This window comes from Arachis duranensis, chromosome 6, assembly GCF_000817695.3.
Source record: "Arachis duranensis cultivar V14167 chromosome 6, aradu.V14167.gnm2.J7QH, whole genome shotgun sequence".
Classification (NCBI taxonomy): domain Eukaryota; kingdom Viridiplantae; phylum Streptophyta; class Magnoliopsida; order Fabales; family Fabaceae; genus Arachis; species Arachis duranensis.
Window position 1 is genome coordinate 104,423,073 of NC_029777.3, and position 14,239 is coordinate 104,437,311.

At 36.8% G+C, this 14,239-nt stretch overlaps 1 protein-coding gene across 1 annotated transcript; it reads right to left on the bottom strand.

Moving 5' to 3' along the window:
- Positions 1–1,984: 1,984 nt before the first annotated feature.
- On the bottom strand, positions 1,985–8,093 carry LOC107495369 (CRC domain-containing protein TSO1). Its single transcript, XM_016116518.3, has 11 exons — positions 7,792–8,093; positions 6,801–6,958; positions 6,237–6,717; positions 5,982–6,113; positions 4,691–5,262; positions 4,511–4,585; positions 4,251–4,434; positions 4,066–4,164; positions 3,916–3,982; positions 3,222–3,378; positions 1,985–3,099 (listed from the first exon to the last, which is right to left on the bottom strand). Exons 1-11 carry the CDS (start codon positions 7,885–7,887, stop codon positions 2,385–2,387), a joined length of 2,736 nt encoding a protein of 911 aa, XP_015972004.1. The 5' UTR covers positions 7,888–8,093; the 3' UTR covers positions 1,985–2,384.
- Positions 8,094–14,239: the final 6,146 nt, after the last annotated feature.

Genomic DNA, 14,239 nt, shown 5'->3' on the forward strand with positions numbered 1-14,239 from the left:
TTTTGTCCCTTAATTTTTGCATGTTGATTATTCTGCACCCTCATGTAAGAATAAAAATGGGTTCATTTATAATCGGAAAAAATCGTGATTTATCAATAATAACAACTTGCTTATATTTGAATGAGAAGATCCGCCGCTCCAACAATCCGTAAACCTTCATCGTTGACAACCTCAAGCAAGACGTCATCTCCCATCCATTTCCTAGAATTAGAGAAAAATACTAGAATGGGATTAATTCTGTTAATAATATTCTTAATAGTGTACTACAAGGCGTATCCAAGCCAAATCCAAATTCGAATATCATATATAGTCAGGGAGAGATGAACGACGTCAAACAACTTATTTATAACTCTTATCGGGTAATTTCAGCCAAATTGAATCAGGATATTAACATTTAAATATTACACACAATTTTGATCTGATACCATATGTGATTATATCGAAGTTCATGTTTTCCAATTATTTTGCACCTACTGTGCAAAAGACAAGTTGATTTTATCCCAAAAAAAATCTGATTGATAACGAGTGCATGGACATTAAAATTAATTAACGTGGTATACTAATAGGCTGACGTAATGTTGATATTGTTTGGCTTCCAAAGGATAAAATTGAAAAGGGAAAATGAAGATTGTGATCACGTCTTTAGGAGTTCTTTTAAGAGAGAATGGCAATTACTAACTTGGAAGCTAAATTGTGTTAGTAACCACTTGATTGTAGGGGTTGGACTTGGAGAGCTTGATCTCCAAGTTAGAGAGAGATTCCCGCTCGAGGCTTTGTAGCTAGTTTGCGCACCAAGTCGGGTCAAGTTTCATCGGGGTAAGACTGACCCAATCAGTTCTTAGGTTAGATTTTTCTCTGTGGGAAGGCCTTACTGGGTCAGGTGTATCTTCGGCCAATGGTTTTGGGTCGTTGGTGTAACAGTAACACTGTTCCCACTGAATGATCGATCTCGTAGGTCGGGCATCGAGTGTTATTTGTAGGCTCATATCCTTTGTCCGTACTGGAATGTCCCACCAATTGTCATTTGTATGTTGTTGAAAAGGCCAATTCTGAGTTGGAACGTGTTCTTGCAAAGTTGGATTTGAGGTCTTATGTACCAAGTTGCTTCCTCAAAGTGGAAATATCCTTGATCTAATACCACCCTTGTTATGAAGGATTCTGAATCATAGGTGGTTAAGGGTTGGTGTAAGCATATTCCTGACTTGACAGTCTAAGAACAAAGATTCTTGAATCGAGGCTTTGAAGCTGGCTTGCACATATCAGATCGAGTTACAGCGAAACAAGACGAACCCAATCCGTTTGGTAGATAGGGATCAGATCAAAGTGAGTTCCAAGAATGATGGCCCTAGGTCAGGCGTTCCTTTATTTAAAAGGCCTTATTGGGCCAGATTTATCTAACAATTATTTTTGGTTATATATTACACATACGCCCTAATTCACACACTACACTAGAAAGTAGAAACTAGAAAGGGCTCTTTAACGACATCACGTTCGTAGCTACTCTTAGGAACCTTCGTATGGCTACATCAATAGGCGTAATTGCCATTCTTACAGTGGCATTTATCTAGCTAACTCATGGTTAGTTTACCCTGAATAAGTTCATCCCATAAGAAAAGGTTTTGATTGGAGGCATTGGAAGTGAGGTGAGAGGCTAATGTATGAGTGGGTGAGAGAGGGGGATTCAAGCATTTATCTGGAATAGCTTAGGAGAGTGAGAGCTGCTATAGTGATCTAATGAGAGTTTCTTTCAAATTATGCATTATCTTCTCCTTTGAGTATTATCAATACACATAATTTTCCTTTTATCTCTGCCTATTTTGTGGTTTCTATGAAATTAACAAAAGTGAGAGCTGCTATAGTGATCTAATGAGAGTTTCTTTCAAATTATGCATTATCTTCTCCTTTGTGTATTATCAATACACATAATTTTCCTTTTATCTCTGCCTATTTTGTGGTTTCTATGAAATTAACACCAGGTTTTGTTTAGGTGAATTGAAATGGCCACCTTACCTTAAAATGAGAATCCAGATAATATAAAATCAAGTAGAATCTGTTTTTCCAGGTAAAAACTTTTCCAAATGGCTAAAATAATACTGCACAGGTGATACAGACAACTTCAAACTTTGCACTGATAGTTCATAAAATAAGTCATCTGAACCTGTTTGGCACAGCTAGATGTGTCACTTAAAACTGTAATATTGGGACACATTAGATACACCAGAACACAGCACCAAATAAAAAGAACTAAAGAGGAGGGCAAAGAGAGAGAAATACAGAACTTTGTACCATGCTCATACCAGAAAAGATGCTAGCAATCATACCAGATTACATAAATCTTCTCATGACACTCACATTGAGGGAAAACTTTTGGTTTTGGGAATCAGTTACTTGGCATTGTTACCTAAATCTTCACTGCTATTATCTCTGGATTCAACACAAGGTGTCAATGGGGGAAAGGAAGGAACAGATTTCAGTATAAATTTCCTGCCAGTTCTGAAGCCTCCAGAGGAGCTTGAACCAAGTCCGCGTAGACGACTATGGGGAGGAGAAACTCGCTTCTGGTTTGGGGAATTTGCTTTCACAGACTTGGTGGGTGTTAAACCTTCCTTCAATACATCTGGTGTTTCATCTTCCATTATGTCGAAGAGTCTGCTTTCAGAATCAAGAGACTGAAGGTGTTTTACACCTAATCTAGCCCTTGGGGTATTTGGTGAACCACGCCAACGAAGAGAGCTCCCGGATATTAGGCGAATGCGTCCTTGTGATTGGGATAGAGGAATGTTTCCGCACTCCTTTGTACTAGATGTGAACAGTGAAGCACTTGACATTGATTCAGGATTTGACAAGGGAGTATCCTGAAGTATGTTAGCAACCAAATCACATGGTGATGATTGATCCATTACATCGCTGCAATCCACTTGCCAATCATAGGAAGCAGTTTCCAACATCTCATCTGTTTCCAGGTTTGCAAGAACATTCTGCGAGTTCTCCAGAGACTTGTTATAATTTGCACTTGAGGGAAGCATATCAACATTAGTTTCAGAGGAGGGTAGATGCTGTCCAGAATGAAGTCCGAATTTTGCAGCCTCCTTTCCTTGGCTGAACAAATGGACAGGGCCAATGAAAAAACAAAGTAAAAACATCAGGAAGTATGTAATCAGTATTGTAAATTCCTATCCTATAAAATATGCAAAAGGATTTGTGGTGAAAGCAAGTCTTACTCAGAGCATTGCAATGATGGCGTTATAGGTGAGACATGGAACAAATCTGACTTGCTTGCCACCATTTCCAGTTTGTTGAGAAAAGCACCATCTGGTTCATTTTCAATCCTGCTACCCATCCTTTCTTTATTGAAAACATGATCCCTTGCAACATAATCTGCAGTTTTAAAACCAAAAAAGGATGTGCATCACATGGTCTTTCACTATTAAGCACATTGGGCTCAATTTCATATTTTCCTGAATCAATTCCATATCAGTGGGGATGAGGGGGGGAAAACAAAATTTGAAAAAAAGAAAGAAACCATGCTACCAAAACTTTTGAATATCATTTCATAGCATTCTACTTACTATTACTACTAGTGGATTAGGCACCATGCCTATCAATCCACAATATTTTCGTTTGTGTTAATTATAAAATTTCTATTTTTTCGTTTGTTTATCATATATTGTAACCTTTATTCTTTATTCTAACTTCTCATAACTTCTAGTGATTTATTTTTTTTATATTAAAAAACACTTCTAACTGCCATACCTTGTAATTATTTTGAAAATACATTGAGGACGAAATTTGAAATGAATTGTGATAATGGAAGTTTGTTTGTCTCAACCCCTTTATACAGTAGAGATTACACAAAAGCATACATTGTGATGTATTAAGAATTGAGAAAAGCTTATTCATAATATAAACTCTAACCTTCTTTTGTGCCATAAACATTCTTACATCCCTCACATCGGCATCCGCTAGAGCATCCGACACCAGCCTTTTTTAAATATAAAATTAAATATTAGTAGATATGGGAGAGGAAACTGGTGTGGAATTATTATGTTATAATGTATATGCAACCTGATAACATTCACAATATTTTTTCTGACACATTGACCTTTTGCAATTGCAACCTCTTTTGTGCCTGGCTGATGAAGGTGTCATCAGAATTGCATCCTCCTGCAACGGCACATTAATCAATCAATTCATTGCTGAAATCAAAAGAGAACTACAAAAGTGAAACACAGTACACAAAGATTTTGTACCATATTATTTGATGGACGATCAGTGGATTGAGGGACAATCTTGGGAAGAAATGCAAGAGGATTACGGGATTCAATTTGTTTCCTTGTTTCAATAACTTTATTTTCATACTCTGGTCTATTCAAGCAGCTTTGGCAAGAACAATCATCAGCGCAATAGATTCCAGCAGCAAAACAATCACAATAACTGCAAACCGATCAAATCAGAATATACAGCTACTGCATCCTGAGATATGCCAAAGCAAATATAGAAATTTACTTACAGTTTCAAACATTTACTCTTTTTACAGTTGCACCTTTTACAGCCATTATCATCATTGTTGCTTGATGCTCTCTTCCTAAACAAAAATGTGAATTAAGTAACCAAATTCAAATACAAAATATTTATGTGTGCACATCTGTGTGTGAGATAAAAGAAAGAAAATAGAAAGTTAAAAACTGACTTTTTCTTGCTCGGGCTAGGTTGCTTTGATTCCTCAGGATATCCGTCACCTGTAGGGCTTAGTTTCCTCTTATCATGGAGACTTTCAGGACATATAGCAACAGGTTCTGTAGGGCTATGAGACCCAGAAATGAAAGAATCTACAGGTAGTGAGGAAATGTTGGCTTGGCTCTCATTTCCACTATCAATTAATGATTGCCCATCTATATTTGATGAAGTTAGGCGTCCCTTCATGTTCTCCACTTTATTTATACTAATCAATGCAGATTTCTTCCCTTGTAAACAATCTGATGATCTAATACCTGTAGTTGCAGCACAACCAGGAGGCATAGCATTTACAATGCTATTTAAATGCAATCCAATGCCTGATGGCTTGGGACATGTCACAGTTGAGTTTCCACTACATCTTTGAGGAAACAAGGAAGAAGTGCCAGGTTCAGACAGCTTGACCATTTTTATTTTGATTGGAGCTGCATTTGATTTCATACAAGATTTATCACTTCCACGAGCATTAGATGCAGCCTCCTCAAATTGTAGACACCGTCTACGAAGGCCATGATGCTTTAGCGTAACCTGCATTGACGTTTGACGGTAATAATTATTATAGACTAGAACAAAACCCAAAAGAAAAGAAGAAAAAGTGCAAGTTCATGAGAATCAAACTGCAACTTTTTGTGCTAAGAATTTTCTACGATAGATAAATCACTTGTCAAGTGTTCTAATGCAACCTAGGCCACAGTAGTATCACCCCACATGACTAAAACCTATTAAAAGCAAGCAAATGGTTAAGAGTTCTCAATATTTTGTACGCTCAAAGATAGATAAAGAAAATGCTTACCCAAAACTCAAGAGTACCCTAAAACATAACGTGAGATCTCACTTGGACTTCTACAATTTAATCCAAACCATTCACAAAATTTTCAGAGTTCCAACACAGGTACCGACTAATAAGCACAAAAGCAAAAAATGGGATATTTTTTTAGTTACCCATCTGCCACAGAGATATGGAGATATAAAGTATACCACTGCTGCTAATTTCCTTAAAATAAATCCTGCCATGATGCATGCAAAGTTTCATAAACAAACCAGATGGCAAAGCACAAAATTTTCAAAGAGTGTCAATAAAGTACAAATCAGATATGAGACTGTGAAATGAACATAACATGAATAAGCAACAGATAGCGGGAAAGGAAAAGAAGTGTGAAATGACAAAGAAAATAAATAGACAAAATCACACACAAGCTGCTTCAGGAGGATTATGATAAACTATAAAAAAGAAGTTAGACAAATACCTCAGAAGCATCTTGTGACACGTTCTCAGCACCTACATGTGAGGTTGACACCATCTCATCACAATCTTCCCAATCTTTAACATCCTGCAGAGTCTGTTCGGGAAGCAACTGAGATGTACAGTCATTATCATCCTGCAGTTCATTTCCAGCACGCTGAATCTTAATACCTTGTGGATCAACAATAAAGTAACATACAAGAAAGACTAGAATGCATTAACATTAGCAGGGACTACATCAGCAAAAAGTAGGCTCTACCTTCATGCGCTTGTGCAAAGCCATTAAAACATCATTTTTCTCCTCTGTTACTTGATCATGCCCTTCAACATATGCTGGCCCTGTTTGAGCCTTATCAACTTTCTCTAACAAAATCAAAGGTTTATCTGCTTTATCACAAGGATCATCTTTGCTGTCAACTTCTGATATGCTTTTCTTTGATTGAGCTAAGTTACTCAGAGATGATTCAGTATCATTAGATTGTTTCTCATCTGGGTTGACAGAGTACATTTGATCAATATCCACAGGATCAACCAGATATTTATCAACAGATGGCGGCGGACTGCAGTGTTGGGTGGTTGCATCATTTTTGACATCAAAATCCTTCACAGTTTCAGTTATAAACTCCCCTGCAAGTGGCAGTTCAGCAGTTGATTTCGCAGAATCACCAGGAGCTTCAATTAACTTGCCTCTATTGTCACTTTGAGATTCTGATCGACTTGATGACTGAGCACCTGAAGGTCTGATATGAACAAAATTGGTCAACAAACAGCAAATGCATTGCCAATAATGGCAACGAAAATGAGCACAGTTTAAGTCACAAACCTTTCCAATAAGTGTGTTTCACGGTGACAACTAATACGCGGTGATGTGAATACAAGAGGCGGAGAATTGAGTCCGACGAAGCCTTGTGCCACATGAGAAGCCTTGGCAGGTTGCTTTATAGGAGATAAGTTGTTTACAAACCTGAAAAAGGGTGATTCCTGGAATTGGAAAAGAACACAATTAATTTCTGTCGTACTGAAAAAGAAAATGAAATAATCCAACAGAGTCCATTAAATTTTAATTAAATTACTCCAGACACATGTAGATATAAATTTATGCGCAAGGATCAGGACAAGGACCAAAGAGGCAAATACAAAGAATCCATATCTATGACACAAAGCACAATGTAATCGTATAGTAGTCCTTCAATGAATCCTGGTCTTGATGGTCTTATTACTAACACCATAGCCGGGGAAAAAGACCCTTCTAGAAAACATTTCATTTAGAATTTGAAAACCTTAAAATTCAGGTGTATGCAATAATTTATTAGAATAACTGAACTCAAACCTAAAGAGGTACAAAAAATATAAAAATCTACTAAAAAGCAGCAATGGTTTATAAACTACTAACTTGAGCACAGACAAGTAATCTGATGGCATAGCTAGTAGCAACAAAATGAACCAAAGAAAAATGCATAATCAAAATTAAAAGCACCATCACATCATACTAATCAACCTAATTAACCTAAACTCCAAAAATATGCTTTGAATTACCCCTCACCAAAAGTCCAACCCACCCACTGGGAATTAGACCTTCAAAATACTAAAATTAGCCATGCCAATCACTTAGAAAATCAACAGAGAAAACCCTATAACTCGAGCCACCAACATTTCCAGCAAGTCAGAAACGATAATTTAACACCCCCTAAATTCAGAGGGCTTCAAAGCCCTAATTAAAGAGCAGAAAATAAAAATTAAAAAAGATGTTGTAATTGTACTTGAGGTCAATAACAAATTAAAAAGAAATGACGAAATTAGGGAGTGAATTATACTTGAACTTGAGGGGAGTCATTGATGGCGACGGCATTGATTGTGGAGGCCGAAGAAGTTGCATTGTTCTTCGAAGGTTCTGGAGATTCCATGATCATACCAATAACAAAATAACTTCCTCTTCTTCTTCTTCTTCTTCTTACTTGCTTTGACCCTCTCTACTCTCACTCTCACTGCATCATTGTTCTCTTTTTCTCTACAGAATAAAATCTCTGTTCTCCGCGATTAATTTGTTTGTTTTTTTTATTTTTATTTTTGTTATTATTATTATTATTTTTCGTGAAGACTTTATATCAGATTTTGTTTTTTGTGTGTGTGGAGCGTGAAATGCGACTGCCAAGTAACGTAAGTGTGCAAGGGCGGGCATTTAAAATGCGGGCGGGAATTCAACTCCATTCCTTCTTGGCTTCTTCTCATATTTGGGCCGGATCGGTCTGGGCCTCTTTAGGTTAGTCCGAGTTAAAAAAATAAACAAAAATAATCTTTAGGTTTCTATCAAATATTTTTTTTCTTAATCAATCTGAGTCTGTCTAGTAGTTAACTTACTAGTTACTAGTTCACTTAAACAAAAATTGGAGGTTCGAATCTCATTTTATGCAAAAAAAATATAGATGAACAAATAACAAGAATACAAACTCGTAGGAATATAATACAGATGAAGTATTCACAACCAAGTTATTTTAAAAAAAAAGTGATGAGAATTCTAGATGATGCTTGTACAATTATAGTCAATGAACATTTTTGGTAACTTAGCAGATTCATCTATGAATGGAGTTACTAAGGACAAATAATACTAAGGAGTTATTTGAGACCTGGAAAGAGTTGAAAATGAATAACTATGAACATAGAAAATTGTTATGTATATAGCATATACCTTGCAATATAAATCAACCACAACGGAAGAGGCGAGATTGAGCAACCAATAAAGTGTAGAATTTGGCAAGAAGAATAATAAAATGAAGTAGCAACTTGACCCAAGAATGATGATAAAAAATTATAAGTCCGAAGTGGATGCAGTGACTATGTGTAAAGAATGACAAAAACAAGAGAGAGTTCACGAAGAGGAAGGTACAATTATTACTTCATATAAAAATATTGAGCTAGATGGGGCTAAAAAATTTTAATATGGAAGTAAGATGAGTAATATACTTTAATATGATCATCATTTTTGGTGTTTTTTAAAATTGTGGGAGTACACAAATCGGATCCTCCGATTTGTGTTTAAAAAGTGGAAAAAAATTCAGAATATATATATCCGAGGGTCCGATTTGTGTTAAAAAATTGAAAAAAACTTAAAGTACATAAATTGGACCATGTGAGTTGTTTGATTTTAAAATTTTACTTAAGAAATCGTATGGTCCGACTTGTGGTTGGGCAAATATAAATTTTAGAAGCTAGAAAACGGATCCTCCGAATTGTTTGTTGTTGTCAATTTTATTCATGAAATGGAATATTCAACACAATTCGGATCTTCCAAATTGTTCCATTGACACCACATGGCTGTAAAACACCTGTATTCCTCATATATGAGTTCAACACTATTGTTACTTCCATATTTAAATTAAAAAGTGGCTAGATGGATAATAAAAATAAAGGTAGTTGGGTTGAGGATTTCTTAAATAAATTATCTATTATAAAGTTTTGTTTCCAAAATATACAGCCGTTGGAATGTTGAGAAATTATTTGGGTTGTAGGAGAATGTGAAAGATATACCAATGAGAAAATAAAATGATGGATATAGTGGTACTATAAGTAAATAAGTAAATATAGTGCAAGGTCAGGAACTCAATATCTACAAAAGAATGATCACTTATATTACAAGAGCATATAATATGTAATGTATTTATTAAGTGGTTGATTCATGTATAATATAAATATGAAAGTAATATTTAATCTGTATCGGAAGAATATGTAATTTGTGGTGTAAAATTTACTGTAATCTTTCCACTAATTTGATCAAGATATAACATAAAATTTCTAAAACAAAGTTACTGCAACTTTTTAAGGTGAATATTATCCTACCATATTTAAAGTAACATGTAAGTTACTCTCTCTGATATGTCATATTTTAATTGGATGTTTATTTTAATCCGAGTTACTTTAATAGAGAGATGGAATACCTTTTCTGAAAGAATGATTTGGGAAGAGAAAACAAGACACCCAATGAGACGGTGATGCTTGGAAGGTGTAACGACGACGATGAAAGAGTACAATGGGAAGGAGTAAACGCAATTAGAGAGAGTTGGAGTACATTTTCTGAAAGAATGATTTGGGAAGATAAAATAAGATACCAACGAGACCGTGATGCTTGGGAGGCGTAATGAGGACGACGAAGGAGTGAGGAGGAGTAAACGCAATTAGAGAGAGTTGGAGTACTTTTTCTAGAAGAATGATTTGATAAGAGAAAACGAAACACCAATAAGAGGGTGATGCTTGGGAGGCGCAACGAGGACGAAAGAGTGGAGAAGGTAATTCAGGTTAAAATAAACATCCAATTAAAATGTGACACATCAGGGAGGGTAACTTATATGTTACTTTAGAGAGTGTAGGATAGCATTCACCTTTTTATGTACTTTTATTTTTTAAAATTAAAATTGTAATAGTATTTAATACTTTTTTTAAACTAATAATATTCGTTAGATTAAAATACACAACAATTAAATAATAATTTTGTTATTTTTAATACTTATTAGATTAAATATACCTTCGTATTAAACAAATTAAAGTAATTATGGATATGAGAGTTGTGCATTTAAAAAGGTATTGTAGAAAAAAATATAGTTAAATAAAAATGATTTGGCAAAATTAAAGTCATATAGAGAGTGTGTTATGGTTATATTAATGAAAAGGGGAGATGCATAAAGGGAGCGTCACAAATTGCAATCCTGAGTTAGTTACAAATATGGAACATGTGGCAATTGATCGGGATGAGCAGGAACGAAGGTGTAGTGTTAGAGAGAAAGTTATTAACATGAAGTTGCAAGAATATGCTCTTTAGGCATGTGGTAAAATTTTTTTTCTTGTATCTGATGACAACTTCTCTGAACTTTCTATTCTTCTCCTTGCTACTCCCTTTTTCTAATTGTTAAACATCTTCCTCCCTTTCTAGGTCCCTTGATAGATGCAGCTGAACTTTTATTCCTTAATTCCTTTATAACTTCATTCATTGTTATCACATTATTTACTACTTTGTCAATTTACTGTTCCATTGAAATTGTTGTTACTTCTTCATACATAATTGAATAAATATTTCTTTATCAATGAAATTTTCTACTGCAACACCCTTCCATTGGTGCTTTCATTGACCATGTCTGTCGCGAACAATATGAGAATGAAAGGCATGGAAGCGGATATTAAAAAACTTTACCAAATGATTGAATCGGCAGCAGAGGAACATAGAGCAAAGGGGCTAGAGCCTCTGAGGCTATGAATCTCAAATTTGACGTGCTTCAATCCTCCATTACGCAACTGCTCCACAATCTACACCGCTCGAGCTCTCCTTCTCGTGAGTTCTCACATGGTGCAAGCTAACCGGGGACCCGCCATTTCGCGTGGAATTGCAACCTCGAACGGTGAACGTCAATCTGCCAAAATTTGATGGGAGTGATGCCTTGAGTTGAATTTTCTCCATGGATCAATACTTTGATTTCTTCCGGGTTCCCGATGAAGAACAGGCAGGTCTAGCAGTGCTTCAAATGTCGGGATCGGCCATTCTATGGTTTCAATTATCATAGCGAGTGGCACCGTTTCGTTCTTGGACTCAACTCAAGAGGGCGATTGAGCTCGAGTTCGAACCTTCATTGTTCGAGTCTCCCAGAAAATTGCTCTTCAAACTTCAACAACATGGAACGGTGAGTGAGTATTATTCCGAATTTGTTGCTTTAGCTAATTGTACTCAGATTGAACCACTTGATGCGCTTAAAGACTATTTTATAAGCGGATTAAGGCAGGATATTCGAAAGGAAAGTGAAAGCTCAGTGTCCTCCGAGTTTGATGTGTGTTGTGACTTTGGCAAGATTGTATGAGGATAAATTTACTCCCAAACCATGTCACACTACAGGGCCAGCTGCCCATCGCCATCAGTTTGCTAACCAAGTTGTCGCTGCTACTCCGCGACCTAATGCACGCCAATCTTTTCCTCCACTCCTTCCTACACTACCACAACAACCCCTACCAAAACACTACCAAAAATTCCACTCGAAAACTTATTTCGGCTGAAGTCCAAAGTAAAAGAAAAAAAGGGTTATGCTATTGGTGTGATGAGAAGTTCTCAACGAGCCATTGTAGTACTAATAGGCACTTCATGTCATTACCGCTTGAATTGGGGGATGAGACAGTGCCAGGGGGCCAACGGATGCATCTATGGATGCGATCACAAACTTGCAGGTGTTGGATCAACATATCATTGAGCATCATTTATCCTATAATGCGATGCATGGTACTGAAGGCCCAGCCATGATTCAGATTAAAGCCTTTATCAATCGCTTAAAGGTTCATGCCTTACTTGATGGGGGTAGTTCCGATAGTTTTATTCAGCCCCGCATTGCCAAATTTTTAAACTTACCGGTGGAGCCTGCACTAGGGTTCCAAGTGATGGTTGGTGATTTTGATGTTCTGCTAGTGGAAGGTAGCATTGGGGCTTTAGAGGCTGATCTAGGCAGTTGCACTATTACGATCCCTGGTGTTTTTTTTTCTGCATGTGGCGAGAGGTGACTTGGTCATTGGCACTACATAGCTTAGGTCCTCGAGAGCCCATATAGTAGATTATGATGCAACTTTTTTGCGATTTATGCACAATGGACAACTCACCACCGTGCAAGGAATTAAACACCAAACTGCTGGTTGTGCTAAATTCTATCACATTAAATGGCTGTTCAACATTGATGCCATAGCTGAAATGTTTACTTTGGAATTGAAGGAATTCGTAGAGAAAAACCAATCACCCTTACAGCTTCCAGCTTCTATGGACCCTAAGTTGATGCAGTTATTGACTAAATATGTTGCTATCTTTGCTAAACCTTCGAGCCTACCACCACAGCGGGCTCATGACCACTGCATTCCCTTGGTTAAGGATACAAGACCTATGAAGGCGAGACCATATCGGTATTCTCATAGTTAAAAAACCCAAATTAAATTGATGGTACATGAAATACTTGATGAGGGGATTATTCAGTCTAGTAAGAGCTCTTTTTGCATCTATAATCTTGCTAGTGCGAAAGAAAGATGGGATATGGAGATTTTGTACTGGCTACCTTGCTTTGAACAATATTATGATCAAAGATAGTTTTTCAATTCCGACCATGGATGAATTGTTAGATGAACTGTTTGGTGCTCTTGTCTTTTCTAAGTTGGATCTTCCCTCTAGCTATCACTAAATCTTGGTTAAGCCTGAGGTCCATTTCAAAATGGCTTTTCGAACTCATCAAGGCCTTTTATGAGGTTGTGATACCATTCGATTTAACAAATGCGCCGGCCACATTTCAAAGCCTTATGAATGACGTGTTTCGCCTGCATCTCAGAAATTTTGCATTGGTATTTTTTTATGACAACTATAGCGCATCTTGGAAGCTACACTTTCGCCACTTGGAAACTGTTCTTCAAGTGTTATAGTAGAAAAAATTATGCGCAAAGTTATCTAAATGTTTGTTTGGTACTCATGAAGTCGATTATTTGGGTCATACAATTTCGGGAGGTGGGGTTCACATGGAGACTGATAAAGTCCAGACAGTCCTCAGCTTGAAGCAGCCACAAAACCTTAAGCAATTGCGAGGGTTCTTATGTCTTATTGGGTATTACCGCTGCTTCATTAAAGGGTATGCTTCTTTTGCAGCTCCGTTGACTGATCTTCTAAAAAAGGGTGCTTTTAATTGGAATGCTCAAGCTTATTTGGCTTTTGAAAATCTCAAGTGAGCTATCTCTTCCAAAGTAGTCTTGGCTTTGCCAAATTTTGAGCTGCTTTTTGAAGTTGAGACTGATGCTTTTCGGGTCCGGCATGGGTGCGGTGTTGCCACAGAATAAGCACTCCATTGCTTTCTTTTCTAAGAAATTATCAGCCACAATGCGTAACCAGTCAACTTAGACGCAGAAATTTTATGCCATAACCGAGGCCATTGCAAAATTCTACCATTATCTATTGGGGAAGAAATTCATCATTCGTACAGATCAGTAGAGTCTTAAGGCACTACTCGAGCAGAATCTACACACTCCTGAGAAACATAAGTGGCGACACAAGCTGCTAGGATATGATTTCGAGATCCACTACAAGCCCGGAGTGGATAACGTGCCTGCCAATGCCCTTTCTAGATCACGTTTTGTTGCTTGGTCATCACCAAAGTCTAATTGGTTGCACCAGCTGAAAATTGAAATTGCTCAGGATACTAGCCTCAATGCCATTATGCAACAATGCAAAGATTGTTCCTCGAATGATGTGAACTATGCTTTGAGAAATGG